Genomic DNA, 20,809 nt, shown 5'->3' with positions numbered 1-20,809 from the left:
TCGTGCACCAAGGGGCCCATGTTGCTGAGACAATAAACAGCGCTCTTTTTCGAACCATCTCTCTTTGGTCACATCTTAGTGTGACCAAAACAGTATATCTTTCAGATATAAATCACAATGAATAATGTAAAGAAATCAACATCCCTTCAAGGGAGACTTACATAACCAGTCCACTGCAAGCTAAACATTTATCCCATTGATTTCTCATTATTCTCTATTCCAGGTGGTGTCTTGCAGTTCTGCGATAACACTGTATTTTAGCCCATGACCTGCCTGCAATGAACCCTGATACAAATATCAGACTTCTCCAAAATGGCTGAAATTTTATGGAGTGGGCCTTTAGTGTGACCCCTTTGCCCTGGCATGAATACCCCAATGTCTGCGCCTGAACCCTCTCTCGGTGGGCTCCAGCTGCAGGTGGGTGCTGTTCCTCCAGGTCTGGATGAGGTGCAGGCAGAGTTTGAGGCATTGTAGGTCTGGAGAGGAGGAGGCTTTCAGATCCATGTCCTGGCTTTAGGGATGCTGGATTGATCAGTCTTAACAGTCATCAGTTCTGTGGCCAATCAAATGTTCCTCCTTGCACTAAGTGACTCATACACTGCAACAAAGGTGCTAATAAATCTAGAAAATAGAGAGGGGCACCAAGATTTGAAACTTTAAATTGAAAAAACATAATTTATTTATTTGATTCTAATATACAAAATGTAATGCATATGCCAACAAAGTAACAGTGCTGTAAATATACAGAAAATGAATGCATTGCAGCCTAGGAACCATTATGAAAACATGAGAGCTGCATATATACATTTACTTTGAGAATTACAGTAGCATGTGGGTCAAGTGTCATTTTAACATTGGCTTCTTTCAGAATTCCTTATCAATTGAGCTCTAAATGTGCATAACAAATTCTCCTGTTGATAAAACTCTTGCAGGGTCAGTAACACCTATTTACAAACAAAAGAGGGAAAATAACCATGCCACATATAAAATTTACAACAGATTTACACTTTGTGCAAATTAATGGAGAATGACGCGCACAAACGGTATTTACACATGTAATTAACCCAGACAAATGTTATGAAAAGGTAGTCAAGACCAGATAATGCCTAGCGGTAAACGCCTACTTAAATACAGGAGCTGAAGGCACTTTGGGGCATATCAGCAAGGAACAGCGATGAATAACACAAAGCATGCTTTGGGCTTTGTTACTCATCGCCGTCTATCTCTAGAATTTATCGCCCTGGTAGCGCGTTATCAACAACGCGTTGCTCCAGGGCGATAAAAATTCCAGAGATAGTGGGGGAAATCGCCGTTTTGCAGGGAACATCGCTGGTTTTCCAGCGGTGTTCCCTGCAAAAGGGTGATAACCTTGCTGATACGACCCGTGCTGATGCGACCCACAGGGTCGTATCAGCATAATCCACCCCAATGTTAGGGATGGGTAAGTCAGGATTTTAGCAGACGTTAGTTTTTGGCGAAAACAGCAGTTTTTTCCAAAAACCAACGTCTGCTAAAATGCTGGGGCAGCCTTGTAAATATCGCGATGTGCACATCAGTGATATTTGCAAGGTTGTACTGCCCAGTGAGGCCTACTTTACATCTCATTAGAGAGGCAAAGGGAGGCGTCGGGAAAGAGGGTGCTAACATGCGATTATGAATGTTAGCACCCTCTTGTAAATAGGGCAATAGTTTTATCTTCGCTTTTTTGGCTTTTAAAGCCAAAAAAGCAGAGATGAAGCCCTTGTTAATATGACCCTTTGAACTCCGCTCGAGATGCACGTTTGTGCTAAAAGAGGCAGAAACCAAACTTTAGGAAACAAGAAACTCTAGGAGTATAAGTGGAGAGTCGCTATCTAATTAGGATCATTTATTTTCCCACTGTGATCCTATATATCATTTCAAGACAGAAAAATACATTCTTGGGAAAATAATCATTGTCCCTTGGGCAGTGCAAAAGAGAAAACTCCACTAGACACCACAATCACCGAGGTTCTAGAAGGTTCCCCTAGTTGTGTGGAGCTTCCTCCAACATCAAGAAGCAATGAAGAAGCAATGGGAGAGGGGTTGGCCTAACGGCTAAGGCGCTCGACCTCGGACCTGGGGATCTGGGTTCGAGTCTCGGTAACGACGCCAAAAAGCCCCTGTGATTCTGGACAAATCACTTAATCTCCCCGTGCCTAAAAAAAATAAAAAGTGAAAGTGTGTCCTCATGTAACATAACTGGTGCTATGTAAAGCGCTCTGATAACTGATTGGGTTCGGTTCTAGTTCGCGCTATATAAAACTCTGCAAAAATAAAAATGCTGGAAAGGGCAGTCACCCATCATAGTGTCTGGGAAGTTCCTGTGTGACACAGACAAATGTTAGACTATTGGCAAGATTTACTGTTGGAAAAAATGCAAGACACTTTCCACCAGTGCAGGTGAGAAAGTAAAGGGCAGAACCAATATTGTTGGCCAGTCTCAATCATACTCCTACCGTCTCGTTGTACGCCTGCCTCTGCCTCCGCCTCTGCCTCCGCCTTTGCCCTCTGCTGCATAAACATCTTTGTTGTCTCAATGTGTCTACTATATCAGCAATATGCGACAGCTGTATCCAGAGATCTTGAATAAAACCCACAATATAATTATTGTTCTTGGCCTCGCTGACCTCATTCCTCAGGGTGGAGATTTCACTCTCCATCATCTCGGCCTTTTCTTGGAAGCCCTTCTCCAGCATCTCCTTATAGAGCTTTAGTTTACTCTCTAGTGCCTCCTCCGCTTCCTTCTTGATGTTCTCTGCCTCCTCCTCCATCTTACGCTGCAGTTGTGCCATGCTCTCCTGGTGGCTGCGCTCCTGGTCCTTCAGCAGCTTCTCCGCCTGCAAATTCTCCTCCTCTGCCACCTTCTTCTCCTGCTCCATCAGAGCCACCCTCTCCTTCTCATCTAGTAATGAAATGGTAAAGAATGAGAAAAGACTGGTGAAAGCAAATTTCTTAAATCCCCTCAACACCAGAAAGGTCAGAAAAAGATATATAATACAAACAATTGCTAGAATTATTGCCCAGAGTTGTCAAATTTGACATTCAGAAAGTTTATAACGCAGATGTAAAGTTGTAAATTGGGAATATAATAACTTGCTGTTGGACTTGGCCCGTTCTGCAGGGTCAGCCCCAAACCTTCTGTCTGCCCTCTCCTGTTTTTCTGAACCTGTTGTCTTTTTAGGACTCTACCCACTTAACCACTGCTAAAGTATTTGTGCACTCTCTTTAAAACATGTTAGCATTGGCTTACACCCAACTGGCACATTTAATTTACCTGTTAGTTCCTAGTAAAGTGGTACTGACTGTACCCAGGGCCTGTAAGTTACATGCTACTACTGGGCCAGCAAACAAATTATGGACGGAATGCTGACAATGCAAACATTCTCCTCCAGTCAAAAGTTCTGGGTTAAATCCATTGTTCCTTTGCCCACTACGCCACCCCAGTTTGGACCCAGCCATATGCATATCAGTCTTGACCCTGTGCCCCATGGGAACAGTCCAGACCCAACTGCCAGGCCAGGTCCTCCCTGGGCCGGAAACAAGCATCCTGGGACCGGTTTCAGGGTATGTCACCCTTCTTCAGCCAGGCTAGCTTGAATCCAGTGGCACAGTGAGCAAGGGACCCACGTCTGGGCATACCCATCCCACTTAGGGTGAAAAGTGTTACAGCAAACAAATGATGGACGGAATGCTGAGAATGCAAACATTTTCCCCAGTCAAAAGATCTGGGTTAAATCCATTGTTCCTTTGCCCAATATGCCTACCCAGTTTGGAAATACTGCCTCATGGGAACAGTCCAGCCCAGTTCGGGCTGGACTGTTCCCCTGAGGCACAGGGTCAAGACTGATTTGCATATGGCCATGTCTGAACTGGGGTGGCTGCGTGAGCAAAATAACAATGGATTAAACCCAGATCTGTGACTGGGGGTGAATGTTTTGCCATTGTGCAACATTTCGTCCATCATCTTGTGTGTTTTGCTACTGGGCCTGCAGCACTGATTGTGCCACCCACTTAAGTAGCCCATTAAACATGTCTCAGGGCTGCCGTTGCTTCCTCTATGGGGAGTCTTAAACTGCCTTTTCGTCCTGGCACAATACATTTTTAGAAACTAATCCACCGGGACCCAGTTAGATCCCTTTGCACGCAGCACAGCCTTGGCCTTTGCTCCAATGAATCCAATAAATCAAGTTTATCAATATATATTCTTTAATTTATGTACTCTTTAATTCTATTCCTTGTCTTCTTTTACATTTTTAATCGATTTATTTTATCCATGCCCAAATTTGCTTCAAGAATAATTACAAACAGGAGGTGTTTCCACATGTCACAACTTTATTTACAAATGCACCCAATGCATTTCGGGAAAAAGGATTTCCCTTCGTCAAGAGTATCGTGACAAGCATAACTTTAAAAACATCAGTCTGAGACGCAAGTTCAATCCATTTCTAAATTTGAAATTTAGAAATGCATTGGGTGCAATTATAAATAAAGTCGTGACATGTGGAAACACCTCCTGTTTGTAATTATTCTTGAAGCAAATTTGGGCATGGATAAAATAAATCGATTAAAAATGGAAAAAGAAGAAAAGGAATAGAATTAAAGAGTTCATAAATTGAAGAATATATATTGATAAACTTGATTTATTGGATTAATTGGAGCGACAGGCAAGGCTGTGCTGCGTATAAAGGGATCTAACTGGGTCCCCGTGTATTAGTTTCTAATTTGCAAGCCCAATCGGGCGGAGCGCGTACCTCGCATTGCACGACATAATAGGTCTGAAGCAGATAAACAGAGTTAAAAAAGACTGATAAAATAAGAGTACAAACGTGTGCATCTCACCACCATATATGTGCAATACATTTTTTGCCAGGCCTAAACCTTACCTTTTAATACATATAAGTCACACCTAGGGTAGGCTCTGAACCGCCCAGGGGACAAGGTTCAGTCTTTCAATTTTTACATGTCCTGGTATGAAAGATTCCTAAACTTGTTTTTCAGTATTTCAAGGCCTGCCTCTCCCATTGGATAATTTTGGAGTTACCTTATCCTACAATTGGGAGGAGGGCATGGAAAAGCCGAGATGCAATATGGCCGCTCACTAAGAGGGCTCTGCCGGCCCGGCCAGATTATCCGCAATTTATCCGGGCAAATCCTCGCTGAACCGAAGCCCAGATGCAGCCCTGAAGCTGGGTAACAGAAATCGAGAGTCTCCGGAGCCCTGAGAGCCTTGTATCCCTGCATTCGCACTTGGGGAGCTTCTGGGCCTGGTGAGGTCTGCGACGCGCGGCACCGACAGAGGCCCGGACCTACGGTGGGCGTGGCACCTGCAGACCCAGCGATCCAGCAGGACCTGGGATACCGGAGGCCGCTGCGTTGCAGAGCGGGGGAGACGAGAGCCTCAAGCCTGCAAGCTGTAGCCGCCGCCTCCAGCGATGAAGAAGGAAGAGCACCGCTCCGGCAGCACTGATGAGTCGCGGGTGCATGTTCGGGGCAGGCGGCGCTGCACGCTGGGGCCGGGGACCTGCTGTGAGGGCTACTCCTGCCCTGACGGCGGGCGTCTCCTAGCTGGTGTGGGCTCCGCTACATGCAGCAGCAACTGCCCGAGGCTGAGTGAGGAACAACGTGGAGTGCCTGCACCACGTACAATAGTAGAGGGTGAAAACGGATGTATGACGTTACAACGCATACTTTTACCACGCATACCTTTACAACGCGGTATTTACAACGAATACCGTTACAACGCATAGCGCTTAGAGGTGCTGGATAGTGGTAAGTATAATTTTCTATTCCAACTCCAGTCCCCGTGGACACTAGGGAAGGTGTTGGATAGAAAATTAAACGTATTACTTACCCTAGAGCGCCCCCCAGCGCAATGCGTTGTAATGGTATGCGTGGTAATACCTGCGTTGTAATGGTAGTGCGTTGTAAAAATTTCGCTGTAAACGTTGCATACCGTGAAAACAGATGGGAAAGGCCCCACGGAGATCAGCTGGCAATGCACGGGACAGGAATCGGCAGATATTGGGGGCACTCAGGAATCAGGGGGAAAGCAGAGAAAATCACAAGGTGCCATTAGAACACCCAAGCCCTGCCACCCATAAGGCCAGGAAGAGAAGCCATTAGTCATCGCAAGCAACGTGTTGGAGTGCAGTCTACAAAAGGCCACCAGGCCCGATCCACAGCCCATTACACAGAATTTGTGCTGCCTGTAGACTAGCTGCAAACTTAAACAGCGCAAAGTGGTCGAGAAACATGCACTTGGGCATGTAGACCCCTGCCTTTGGGGCACCCAGGCTGCAGGAACTCTCAGTGTCCACTGCTGGCAGTCAGACCCTCTCCACAGGGATGCGAGATGGGGAAGCTGGATGGTAAACAGCCTAAACTAACTTTCGATAAAAGGGCGACGAGACAGCATGAAGGCTGCTCCCCGCAACCTGACGAGACGACAGGGGCCTCTATGGCTACAGAGCAGGAAGAGGACCTAAGATCCATGCTGAAGGTGGTGCAGGCTAGCCTGCAGAAAATGGACTCTAAACTAGACTCAATGGTGGCACGCCTAGATAGCGTTACGCAGAGGGTAGACAAACATGAAGATAGGTTAGATACACTGGAGACACGAGTATCGCACACTGACGACCAACAAACAGAAACGCATGCGTATAGACAAAGTACTTCATTTAATAAAAGCCAAAAATGAAGATTTGGAGGTCGAGGTACCGCCACAACAACGTGCGCGTCATTGGAATTCCAGAGTCCACAAACATCACAAGCATGGAAAAATATGTGGAAAATATGCTGCATGTCCTATTCAGGAGCGACCCATCGGCCATGTTCCTAGAGGAGCGTGTGCATCGCACATTAGGCCCAAGACCACAACCAGGCACTCCGGCACGTCCGATACTTGCCCGTCTTCTAAACTATTGAGACAGGGACACAGTGCTGCGACTTGCTCGTGAGAAAGGGGTGCTCCACTATCAGGGAAATACAATAACTATGAACCCGGACTTCACGCAACAAGTGCAATTGGTATGCCAGGAATTCATCCAGACCAAAAAGCTACTGAAACAGGCAGACATCAAATATGCATTGCTATACCCTGCAAAACTACGTGTGCAAACGGATGGTAAACCCTTCATATTCACGGACCCAAGCGCTGCATGCAATTATGCCAATACTGAACTGATAAAATGAAAAGCGGCGAGGCGCAACGTTGAAGGATCGCAGTGTAGCAGTCTGGGCGACAATGACTGAGGGCAACACCATGGATTTAAAACTGCCTGCTTCGGTGTTAAGCTGCTCGAAGACAATACAGCTGTAGTTTGACTATCTCCACTTCATTCTGTAACGCCTGATGGACTAAACAACTAGACTGATGTGTTATAGCTCCGACTGGGCAACTGTACTGATTCAAATGTAAACTCTAAGTAATTGAGACTAACCTATATCATGCTCGGTCACGCAAGGCAGGGCATATGCCCGTGCTTCCAATCCCCCAGGGAGAATTCCCACCAGCCCTAGGCTCGCCTAGGTCGCTATCATCAATCAATCAATCAATCACAGCATTTATATAGCGCACTACTCACCCGGAGGGTCTCAAGGCGCTAGGGGAGGGGGGGGTCCGCTACTGCTCGAACAGCCAGGTCTTGAGCTGCTTCCTGAAGGCGAGGTGGTCCTGGGTCAGGCGGAGGTGGGTCGGGAGGGAGTTCCAAGTCTTGGCGGCCAGGTAGGAGAAGGACCTTCCTCCTCTGGTGGCTCTTCGGACGCGGGGGACGGCGGCGAGGGCGTGGCTGGTCGATCGAAGCTGGCGTGTGGGAGCGTAGAAGTTGAGGCGGCTGTTGAGGTATCCGGGGCCTTGGTTGTGTAGTGCTTTGTGTGCGTGGGTGAGGAGACGGAAGGTGATTCTCTTGTTGACCGGGAGCCAGTGCAGGTCTCTCAGGTGTCCGGAGATGTGGCTGCAACGGGAGATGTCCAGGATGAGTCGTGCTGAGGCGTTCTGGATCCGCTGGAGTCTCTTCTGGAGTTTGGCGGTGATACCGGCGTAGAGGGAGTTGCCGTAGTCCAGACGGCTGGTGACGAGGGCCTGGGTGACCGTCTTCCTGGTCTCGGTGAGGATCCACCGGAAGATATTACGTAGCATGCGCAGGATGTTGAAGCATGACAAGGAGACGGCGTTGATTTGTCTGGTCATGGAGAGGGAGGAGTCCAGGATGAAGCCCAGGTTGCGTGCGTGGTCTGTTGGTTTGGGTGCGCTGCAGAGGGCGGGGGGCCACCAGGAGTCGTCCCAGGCGGAGGGTGAAGATCCCAGGATGAAGACTTCCGGCGACTGTTCATCATCCACTTGGCTACGTCTGTCATCCCTTCGTGAAGGTTGGCTCTGGCGGCGGTGGGGTCGTTGGTGAGGGAGAGAATCAGCTGGGTGTCGTCGGCGTAGGAGATGATGTTGCTGGGTGTCGTCGGCGTAGGAGATCATCAAAGTTGGGTTAGATAGACAGGATGGAAACACAACCTGATGGGGGGGTTGGTGTGGGTGGGGGGAGGAACTGGGAAGTTCACTGTTCTTATGTTTTGCTGCTATTTATACTGCGGTACAAAAGGGGGTGGTGATGGACGGAGCATCTGAATCAATCAAACACTCACACCCAGTCAAAAGATCTGGGTTTAATCCATCACCGTTCTTTAGCACACTCTGCCACCCCAGTTCAGACATGGCTATATGCAAATCAGTCTGACCCTGTGCCTCATGGGAACAGTCCAGCCCGAACTGCCAAGCCATGTCTTCCCTGGACCGGAAACCAGCTTCCAAGGACCGGTTTCTGGCATTTATACTGCCAATAGCCGCACTAGTTATCATCAACTACGCGCTACCCTCACACAATGCCAGGCTACTTCACTCAAGTAGGGGAACATGGGGGAGGGGCCAACTAAGCTGCACACCACGAAGCAACTACACACACTAAGATGACCACATTAAAGTTCATCACGTGGAATGTGCGCGGTCTCAACGACCATAGGAAATCTAGACTAATACATTCCTACCTTGCCAGACATGGAGCAGATATTTGTCTCCTACAGGAAAAGTTTTACCCTTTGAAACACTGCTGATTCCAACTCTTCCATATCTGCATTAGAACCTCAGTAGCTATCGACTGGTGGTTCTATTGGCAGCTTGCTATCTGCTTCTGTTTCATTTGAATCCTGATTCTTGGCACCTTGGACGATTTTGGATAAAACTTGAGTGGATTCGTTGATCGCTTTTCCTGATTGTGCTAGTGGGATACATTATAGCAATTACCCACAGGTGTGTTTGTTTGTCCCACACCACATTTCCATCTTCGCCCTGTTGAAGGTGTTGCCCAACAGGGGCTGTACACCGAAACGCGCGTTGGTGTTTAACCTATCTCGTGTTCGTGGATTGTAATTCCGCTCACCACCAGGATGATTCACGAGAACTTGTCATCCGATCATCATGTGGCTGTTTCACCACCTTGATGTATTTGCGATGTTATGAAATTGTTTGTTTTGTAGTATGAATGTATGTGCTTATTTGAATGCATGTTTGTATGACTGATAGCTCTGATTGAGGTGTGTGGGACACTGTGTATATGCATATTTATTGCTGAGTGTTATATTTCTTATGTATTCATCTTGCAATAAAAATTTTGGTAGCATTGTTTTGATAATATGACAATAAAAATAAAAAATACATTTGATAAAATAAGATGACTGTTGGACTATTGAATAGTTGCAATTGCCAGTGCTGGTGTTTGTGTGCTATATTTTGGGACCCTCTCCTTAGGGCCTTTTGGAATTATCCCATATAGGCAGGTAACTTTTGTATATTGGTTCTCCTTATCTCCCCTGCTCTACCTGCCTATCATCAGTTGTCAGGGGTCCCCTTTGTAGTGGTTCCTACAGGAAATGCACCTGAATAAGACACGGCTCTGTTTTAGTTTCAGGCACTTTGCGTACACAAAGTTACATGGCTATGTTTAATTTGTATCATACCCCTGCCAAGATTGCTAGTTGGGGAGGTGGTATGGGGAATTCTTGTTCTAGATGTAACTTTTTTGCTGCTGATGTGATTCATATGTTTCATTCATGCCCTAACTTGAGTCTATTTTTGAAGGATATTGAGGTTTTTATCAATCAGGTACTTAAAATCCAGGTCAAGATTTCTCCGGAGTTAATTATAACGGGCTATGAATATTCATGTGCTGCTGAAAGAATGTAAATGTAAATGTAGTTGAGCTTATATAGCGCACAGCTACCCGCAGTGGGTTTCCCGGCGCTTGCTTAGGGAACCCTTCCTGGTATTCCCCTGTGAGATAGCAGGGTATCCACAAGGTGAAAGTCAGGCATCCCGCCGCGAGGGGCCGTTGTGGAGATTAAGCAAGCTATTGCCCAGAGTCGCAGAGTGTGAACCCGTGAGTCGAGGAGGCACCGGGGCGAGAATTATCGAGTCCGTTGAATTTTTAGCCCAAGACCCGCCGAGGCGGGGAATTGAACCCTGGTCCAGGACCGATCTCAGCTTCCGGGTCTGCTGCCTCTAACCCCTGAGCCACACTTCTCCACACAACACAACAAGATATGTTCGAGCATTTTTGTTTGTTGCAATGGCAATGATTGGGTTATGTATAACTTCGCAGTGGCTAAGCCCGGAGGCTCCTACCTTCGGTCACTGGAAAGCTAGGATGCTCGCATGGTATAAATTGGAATCATCAGTGTACCTGTTGAGGGGGACTAGGAGGCGCCAAGTGGCATTTAAGATCTGGGCCCCTTTCGAGTACTGGCTCTCGCATTAAAACTCTTTCCTTCTTTTTTATTTCTTTTGTGTTCTCTATTCTCTTCATTGATGTGCAATCCTAATTTGATTTGTTCTTTTTGTTGGTTTAAGATATGTGTATTCATTAATTTGTTTCCTCAACTCGACATACTGTGTTACTGTTTTGATGTCTCCGGGTGTTTTCGAAAATGATAAATAAAGTTAAAAAAAAAAATGAATAACACACGGCTCAACTTCAATAGATGGGGCGAAATATGGTTATTCAAATACTCAAACTACTCCAGAGGGGTGGCGATTTTAATAAAAAAAGGTGTTCCCTGGAAAACACAGAAGGTCGAGACAGACCCCGAGGGGCGATACTTAATACTCAATGGCACGATACATGGTCACCAAGTCACCATTGTCAATAACTATGGTGCCAATGTGGCCGACCCAGAAAATTTTAATCAGCTCTGGCACAGAACTCAAGCGGAAGGGGCGCTGTTATGGGGGGGGGCAACTTCAACCTAGTACTGTCACTGCAAGACGACAGAATAGGTGATTCCCGTACACATCATCCAACGGCGTCAGCAACATTGCATAACATAATCGAAGAACACTACCTGTTGGACACGGGCGGGTGTTACATCCGCCAGCCCGCAAAGGAACATGTATCACCCACCAACACAATACAATGCATGGTCCAGACTAGATTTCTGGCTAACATCAAGGGACATACATTGCTGGACATCCGATATCGTGCACCACCCGTGTACACATTCTGACCATGCGCCTGTCATGATCCAGCTAAAGGTCCCAAAGCAATGTGTACAGCCTTTCACATGGCAGTTCCCCCCTAATGCGTTACTTAATTCAATGTTTAAGGAGGAGCTCCTTAAGATTACAGAATATTTTGAACTCAACACGGGCACGGTTGACTCAATGGGCACCTTATGGGAGGCATTTAAAGTGGTGACGCGAGGGACATGAAAAGCCCTACCATCAGGAGTACTCAAAGACATCAGAGAGGATATACGACGGTACGACGCATGGTTTTACCACGCAAACCGTTACAACGCGTTTTTTACAACGCAAGTCGTTACCACGACTTGCGTTGGAGGGGTGCGGACTTAGGAATTTTTTCATTTACTATTCCAACACCAGCCTACGTACAGTAGGGAAGGTGTTGGATAGTAAATTAAATTATTCCTTGTCCTGTAGCGCCCTCCAGCGCAAGTCGTGGTTACGACTTGCGTTGTAAAAGACGCGTTGAAAGGGTACTGCGGAGTAAAATCGGCGTGGTAAAGGATGTTCCCCCATCAGGGACAGCCTCAACAGGTTAGAAACAGAGATTCGTGACCTAGAGCAGCAATATTTGCAGGCCCCCGCTACTGTACCGCTAGCGCAGATCAGGGGGAAATTAACCGCAATCCAAAAAGAGGTAGAGAGGGAAACAAAATTCCTGAATAAATACTCGCAGGCGAGATGATATGGGGAAGGAGACAGACTTTGAAAAACACTGGGGAACCTCCTTAGAACCCCGAGGAGCGCTTCCCACATTATAGAACTCACCAACCCTGAGACGGCCCCTTCTAGAACAGCACCAGGAATCCTAGACACCATGAAAAACTTCTACTCAAAACTTTACACAACACAAACAGACCGGAGGTTTCTGTGATAACAGACTTTCTGGACACATTAGAACTCCTGTGGTTGGGCAGGGCTCATCGTGAGTACCTTGACAAACCATTTACAGTTGAAGAGGTCAGACAGTTAATTCAAAGCCTCCCAGTGGATAAAGCCCTGGGCGCCGACGGCTTCACAGACAAGTTTTACAAAGAATATGAGGAGAATCTTAGGCCTCGCTCTTGAGGTGTTCCAAGAGGCCCTACCTAGTGGATGGGATCTTGCCACAGACCATGAGAGAAGCGGTCATAATTACATTACTAAAACTGGGTAAAGACCCTACTAACTGCGATTCTACAGAACATTCTCCCTCATCAATCTGGAAGCAAAACTCCTCGCCAAACTGCTGGCCAACAGGCTACAGCCACTACTGCCAATGATAATTAGACCGGACCAGTCAGGGTTCGTGCCAGAAAGATCCACCTAGTATAACCTCGGCACACTGTTCACTCTACTCCACTACCTAGCCCAGCATGTACCTGCAATAGCTGCACTACTAGATGCTACTAAAGCATTTGATTCCTTGGAATGGAAATTTGTGTTCACTTTGTTAACTCGCCTTCGACTGAGCCCCATGTTCATACAGCACATTAAGGTACCGTACACCCAAACCACGGCCAGGATCAGGGTGAATAGGTTAACATCAGAGCCCATCAAAATCATGCGGGGTACACATCAAAGGTGGCCGCTTTCGCCACTACTATTCGCGATAGCCACTGAACCATTAGCGACCCGAATCAGACAGCATCACACCAACCGAAGCATTGGCTTTACCACCAGGGGACTCATAGTGTCCAGGTATGCCGATGATATTACGCTGTACTTGGTTGACCTGGCGGCAAATTTTGAACCTATAACCAGAGAGCTAGTGAAATATGGGGGTATGTCAGGCATCCAGGTAAACTGCGCGAAATCCACCATTCTTCCACTTACCTCAGGCATAATTGTGATTAACGGCAAATACCCGATCTCATGGGCTGACGGCCAGGTACGCTATCTGGGGATCTGAATCAGCGGCAACTTGCAAGAAATTGGGTCAGCAAATTATGGAAGAACGATTGACTGGGAATCCAGAATCCAGAATCCAGAACGCCTCCGCCCGACTCATCCTGGACATCCCCCGACGCAGCCACATCTCCGGTCACCTGAGGGACCTGCACTGGCTCCCCGTCAACAAGAGAATCACGTTCAGGCTCCTCACCCACGCACACAAGTCTCTCCACGACCTGGGCCCCAAGTACCTCAACGACCGCCTGACCTTCTACACGCCCACCCGCCAGCTACGGTCGACCAACCTCGCCCTCGCCGCCGTACCACGCATCCGAAGAGCTACCGCCGGAGGCAGATCCTTCTCCTACCTGGCGGCCAAGACATGGAACTCCCTCCCTATCCACCTTCGGCTGACCCAGGACCATCTCGCCTTCAGGAGACAACTCAAGACCTGGCTGTTCGAGCAGTAGCGGACCCCTTCCCCCAAGCGCCTTGAGACCCTTCCGGGTGAGTAGCGCGCTATACAAGTGTTATGATTGATTGATTGATTGATTGATTGATTGATTGATTGACTGGGTTGAGGATAAAATACAGAGGTGGAAGTACCTACCGCTCTCCTTGGCGGGCGCATTGCCATTGCCAAAATGATACTTCCCAAACTGCTATATTTATTCAACAATATCCCAATGCCCACATGTTTTTTCAAGCGACTCAGGTCACTTATGATAGAGCTGGTATGGGCTGGTAAACAACTTGGGATAGCTTGGGAGATACTCACACTGCCCCTGGAACAAGGCGGCTTGGGGGCCCCGGAATTTGCGCTATACGCATATAGCGCACAGGCCCAGTATTTACAAATATGGCTATACCCAATACCTTTCCAACCCCAAGTGGCCATAGAAATTTATAACATAGCAACGCTTCCACTGAACACTGCACTTTATAAGGAATACACACACCCACGAGAAGAAATCAACACCACAGAAGCATTGAGATGGACATGGCAGGAGTTACGCAAAAGGGCGAAAATACCCAACCTATATGCGGAGTCCATGCCGTTAGCCAATAACCCATTGATCGCCCCATTGTTAGATAGACAGGCACAAAGCAGGGCAAGACTACACAAACTGACCAATGGCACAGATCTATTCCTAGACAGCCACCTTTTGACGCTCCAACACATGTGTAGCACCATACAGCCAACGGCACTGTACACCTTATTTTACTACCAAATAAGATCCAGGTGTCGGGCTAGATATACCTTGTTCCCCGATGCACCCCTGCTGCTGCCAGCCCTAGAACATATGCTAACTGTAAATGCTGCCTGCAAGCTTGTCACGTACATCTATACGACCACCCAGAGAGAATCCCCAATCGTTGTTCCAATGTCTCGCACGAGGTGGGAGGCAGATGAGGGATCACCAATCACGGAAGAACAGTGGAGGTTCTGCTGCAGACAGCTGAAGCAACTATCCCCGAACTATAGGCTACGACTAATCCACTTTAAGTATATTCATCGCCTATATCGCACCCCCACACAGTTACACCGCATGGGATTGAAAGCGGATGCGTCCTGCTGGTGCTTCAGATGCCCAGAGGCAAATTTCCTACATGTAGTGCGGGAGTGTAGATCCACAGCCACTTTCTGGACCGCAACACTCAACCATATTGAGTCAATATCACGGACCTCCATCACGACGCTGCTAGGCTATGTACAGGATACCCCACCTGCTGCTAGGCGGTTAACGGCAATGTTATTATTGCTAGGAAAAAGACAGGTTGCACTACATTGGGGAGCAGCAACCCCTCCAACAACGCAAGCCTGGGTACGGGATATAACCTATTGCAGGGACCAACTGACCTGTTACTGGGAGCTCCTGCCTGAAAGATCCCGCACGAGGATATATGGGTCCCGTTCACGAGCTGGCTAGAGCATATAGATATAGACGAGATATATTAACCCATGTCGGACGCAATGAGAAAATACCACCCCATCCATGTTGGCAGATACATTGTGAAAAACACAGGCACACGGGTGACACAATATTAAGGATGATAAATTCATTTCAGGACTATAGATGCTCTTCCGAACCCACACTATGAGGACAACAAGGTACGAATGTCACTGGCAATGCACTGAACTATTAATAATACTGTAAACAATGCAGCACTGTTATGTGAACTGTTAATGTTCTCTGATGTCTATGCAACATCTCAATTAAAAAAAACTACAATTGCGAGCAGGTAGACAAGTCAAGTTTGTTGTCCAAACAATACTAATGAAAATCTGTATTTAATGGTAAATTCATATTTTTAAGCATAATTCCGAAAATGCCACTTTTTGAAAACTGCCTTTTTCTTGACCTTACAATTTGGTGCCTGCAGCCTGATCTTGGTCACATTACCAGGTGTAACTGGCAATTGGGCTTTGTGCATTGCTCCCAGACAATGAGACAAAGGGAAGATAAGTGTTGGTTGGATGATTTAATGAGGGAGAAGAGATATCACCTACAAATCTTGCACATCATTAAGACTTTGCCTGAGCACTCGCACAAGGGTTTGTAACTTGTCTATTATGATCGCAGACACGTTGAGGCCAGGACAGGGAGAAAGAGGATGTCTGACACCTCAGGGGTGTGGAAACCTCTATAACTTTTTTCCATTTCAAAGTGGGCAACAGGCATAAATATTGGACCTCAGACACAAACTCTACAGAGCACTTCGGGACCTCTGGGGACTCTTTCAAGAAGAAGGACTGCTGTGCTGTGGAAAAGTAAATTTTGCCATGTTCTGTGTCCCTACGCCTCATCCATCATATGTTATGTGTGCATGACCAATATGCATATGTTATTCCCCATGTCCGATTAATGACGCAATTATAGTTGTGTCCACCTCTAGTATGCCAGTTTCCAGTCCTCGTGAATACTACGGATATCAGGCCTATGTAAAGCTACGTTGCCACGTTTCTCAGTGTGCACGTTATTTCATTATAAAGTCCCCGTTTCCAGGCCTCAACAGGGCCCGGACACTAGATTCAGCTCCTGTCTCCTGAAGCCTCGTTGAGGAGCGATACAGCCCCCACCTGTATCCTCGACCTTTCACTTGCTTCCTGCCTCACAGTGCCCGGTGCAGCCTGGCTCTGCCTCTGAGTCTGCCAAGAGTATGTTATGATTCCAGCTATCAGTTTAGTCCTCCTTCTCTGCATTCCTAAGCTACTGAACTGCATCAATAGTTTCCGTCATTGTCTAGCCTTCACGTCTCCATGTTAGAAGAAATACTGTATTTACTGGTCATTTAATATTCTTCATCACGCACTACATGTAGAATAATGCATGGTCCAGTCTTAGAGTCAAGTTAGCTTTTCCCCTCATGACTTCTAGTTTATATCAACATGTTCCCTAAACATCAGATACTAGATAGGGTTTAGGTACATGTCGCTCCGACCCTCCAGACTTTAGTCTCTGCTCCTAGCACAGAGTTCATAGCCCCCAGCTTCTCCTAGTGATACGTCATTGCCAGTTTACGCGCACCACCAGGTTAGAGGTCCCGGCTCCTTAGGTAGCCCCCTCCAATGTTTCCGCCCCATTCATGACATATTCTGTTACGTCTGCACCACATGTCTATGTATACGCCCAGTTACACCTACTTTTACTGTTATCTTTCGCGACTGCTACGCGTCATGCCTTCTGTTCCACCCACTGCTACGCCTACTGCAATGTAATGCTATGTGTTTGCGCTATGTATATATGCTCGTGTATTGTTATCAAAAGTTAGCGCGCTCATCCCAGACCCAGCCCCGGCAGCTGCCGGGCCACTCTAGCCCTGCCGGGCCACTCTAGCCCTGCCGGGCCACTCTAGCCCTGCCATTCTGTTCCTATGCAGGTTGTCCTGATCCTGTCCTTATGCTGTAATAAACCTGCAGAAACTCCTACTACCTCGAATCTTGACTCTTATTTATTGAGCTATCTGTTATGATATATGCCTAGTCAAAAATAGGGTATTATTTATTTATTTACCACATAATGGCGCCCGAACAGGGACTTGCCCTTTCCCCACGCGTCGGTGAAGCCACGCCGACCCCCTGACCCTCTGCAGTCGTGACGGAACCATACTGGCCAAGTGCAGATATTTCTGCTTCAAGTATCCCTCAGGCCCACGGAGGAGACGGAGGAGGCGGTCCAGCATCCAAACGAGACGGTGGAGGAACGCGGCGAGTCCCGACCAGAGCCCAAGCCGAGAGTCCAAGGTCCGAGGTATCCGGAGGCCCACCCGTAACTGAAGTCCGAAGTCCGAAGTTCGTCGCCATCAGTCCAGTCCAGTCCGAGGCTTTCCGTTCCGTGCTGCCCGGTGAGTACCATTGCTGGGGTAGTATCTAGACAGGACCAATCTAAATTGACTCCTGGTCCGTGGGTTGGTGGTACCCAGACTCACAAACGAAGTGTTCACCTAGGTGGATACGGGTCTTGATGCGTCCCTTTATGGGACCGGTATGTTCCGTACTGTTACAGCAGTGCATCCAGTAACTCTAGTCTGTTCCGTTCTCGAGAAAATTCTTGTATTTCTGTTCTCAGTATTCCAGGTAATATTCTGTTCGAACTGTTATGTTATGATATTGTTTAATGTATTTTCAATGTCGTGGTATGCCTGAATTGTTTTCCCAATTGTTATTGTTCTTTGTGTATTGTATTGTGTTCCGATTCAAGTTTACAATGCCGCTCTTTTCCAAGTTACGTCAGTTAAAAACTAGAAAGGGTTTATTAGAAGAAGCAGTTCCTGTTCCGCCGAGGGACAGTCCAGGTCATTTTATGTATCAGAAACATGGCATAAGTGCCATATTGTATCTAGATTTATGGGTAGAGTATACCAAACAGTTAGAAGAAAAGTATAGATGGCCTGTATCGGGTACATGGGATGCCGAATGTATCATGCGAGTAGAAGAAGCATTATGGAAAAAGAAAGCCAGACAGTCACAGAAAGATGCCATCGAGTTATGGCGTAAAGAAGCGCATAGAAGAACCGAAAAGGAAGTCAGAAAGTCAGAGTTAAGTAGAGAATCCCAAGAACGAGCCCAAGAAAGAGAATTAATCGAGATAGGTGAACAAGTCAAAGCCGAACAGTCAGACAGACAGAGGCATGCCCTTATTAAGGGTATGTATCCTCTTCTTGCCGAGGGCTCGCCAAAAGCGACCCCAGAGGCATCCAGTAATTTCCCGCCACCATTAGTTCCGACCAAGCTACGTCACAAACAGACCGCAGCTGATATTTTTATTTCGTCCTATTTGGACGACACAGTCCCAGAATATGCAAATCCTGTTCGCGCTCCGCCAGTCCCTGTAAATCAGGCACTTCCCGCTCTTCCAGACACCGGAGTACCTGCTACGGTACCCCCGGTCCAGCCAGCATTTCAACTTCCCGCTCCGCCACGAAGAATGTCCGTCGATGATTCTAGTTTAGGGGCCGCAGGAGGAGGTCCTCCTCAAACCCCGCCGCCACACAAGCGTTTAACGTTAGCCGAATTACATGCACAAGCGTCACAGCGTACGCCTAGACATCAGACGGTAGCAGAAATAAGAAAATCCCTTGCCGAATGTGTCTATGATCCAGTCCCAGGCGAGGATAATATGGTTTTATATTCGTTCCGCGTAAGAAAGGTGGCCGAGTATCTAGTCACCTTACCGAATATGAAAGAAGATCTAGACAGAATATATCGTTTCATCCGTACAGGGGATTATCCAGAAAGTATTAGTGATGCCATGTCTCAAAGGAAAGCCGAGATCCAGCTCATGATATTAAAGTTTCTGATTAATTGTCTAATAAGAGAACAAGATTACCCGTCTAAAGATTCTGCCGAAATGAGAATCCTGACAAGGTGGAGTGATAATATAGCCGAGGGTAAGCACAAGACCGTCGGTGCCATGGAAAGTATGTACAAGAAAATCCGTAAAGAAATAATAAAGATACACGAACAGCGTAAAGCAGCACAAGTAAGCGAGAAAGAAAGTACCTCTGATCCTGAAGAGGAAGACGACGAGAATTCTGCTAGAATAGCGTATGTAGGAAAATCTAGATTTCCAGATCGCCATTTACGTCTAGAACCCAAGTCTATTTTCCATCATTCAGTACCAGAACAAGGTTCCCTAGAACAAGTATTTCAAGTTACCGATCACATTCTGAGATCACGAATCGGTTACAGTGAATTAAGTACTATGCATGAACAAGAACTAGTTCGATCAGCAGTCCGATGGATTACTGATTCTACCACTTTTCCAGACGAAATAGTGGCACAAATGTTTCTGAAATTGCCCCCAGCCGAGCAGCGACTGGTGGGTATGTATATGATCCAGCACCTCATTACTCTGTATGAGGGTCAGCACTCTGATCCAGGTCCGTTACATGATATCCTGAACGAGTTACTCCAGTACAAATGGAGAGGTCTAGGTACCGATTTAATTAGTGTCATTCTAGAACAACGTCACAAATATAGAACGTTTTTGAACCCGCATTTTGTTCATGTCTCACCCCCAGAAAGTAAATCATTCTATATAGACAGACAGAATCTGTTACGAGAAGTCCACCCAGTTAAAGGAACGGGTGGCGAAATGCAACGAGTGTTTGTATACACTCCAATCACAAAGATGGAACTCCTCGAGATGAAGAAATTAATTCCCTGTCATGACAAAGATCCAGCAGGGTTCCATCGAGAATTAAAAGACATGCTCCGTATGGGAGAATACACATACCCAGATATCATTAAAATGTTAAAAGTTCTGCTACCCGCAGGGGTGTATGAAAAGCTAAAGGAAAAAGAATGGGAGGTGGGAGAGAAAAAGATCGATTGGACAGCTCTAGAAGCTGAAGACAAGGCACGAGTACCAGGTACCGGTCTTGGAGATAAATGTAAAGAGTTACCAGAATTATTAATACAAGTTTTACCCAGATTATTGACAACGAGAAAAGAAGACTGGGATGCAATCTCAGCCTGTAAACAGAAGCAAGATGAAGATATTAGTGATTTTTATTCTAGGTTTGAAAAATGTTTTAGTATTAACAGTGGTCTCAAGACAAGTAGTGAGTCATACCCTCACCTTTTCGTTACTAAATTAGTCGAGAATTCAAGTCCACAAATTAAAAACCGAGTTTTGAAAGTCGAAAGCACCTGGCAAGCAAATACTCCGTCCCAGATGCTCCAGATGCTCCAGTACCACCAGAATAGAATCAGGGAAGAGCAAGAACACGAGAGAAAACGTATGAAAGATACGAAAATGAAAGTGCTAGTTGCACAATCTGTTCCTCAAGACAGTCAGAAGAGGGGTCCGAATCAAGCCAGTCATCCTGCAGCTCCCGTTAAAG

General features: G+C 46.8%; 1 protein-coding gene across 6 annotated transcripts in view; it reads right to left on the bottom strand.

Moving 5' to 3' along the window:
• Positions 1 to 647: 647 nt before the first annotated feature.
• The window catches only part of LOC144767988 (guanylate-binding protein 3-like), a 232,613-nt gene continuing 212,451 nt past the window's right edge, over positions 648 to 20,809 (bottom strand). For 3 of the 6 annotated variants that reach the window (XR_013598404.1, XR_013598405.1, XR_013598406.1), the window contains 2 exons: positions 1,685 to 2,923; positions 648 to 1,640 (listed from right to left, as the gene is read on the bottom strand). Coding sequence is in view for 3 of the 6 variants with exons in the window: in XM_078651367.1 (XP_078507493.1) it covers positions 2,466 to 2,923 (458 nt within the window). In the remaining 3 variants the exon portion in view is untranslated. Of the gene's footprint in view, positions 2,924 to 20,809 lie in introns of all 6 variants that reach the window. The other 3 variants (XM_078651367.1, XM_078651368.1, XM_078651369.1) reach the window with 1 other exon arrangement.

The sequence above is a fragment of the Lissotriton helveticus genome, chromosome 7, assembly GCF_964261635.1.
Source record: "Lissotriton helveticus chromosome 7, aLisHel1.1, whole genome shotgun sequence".
NCBI lineage: Eukaryota > Metazoa > Chordata > Amphibia > Caudata > Salamandridae > Lissotriton > Lissotriton helveticus.
This window is presented reverse-complemented; position numbering and strand designations above follow the sequence as displayed.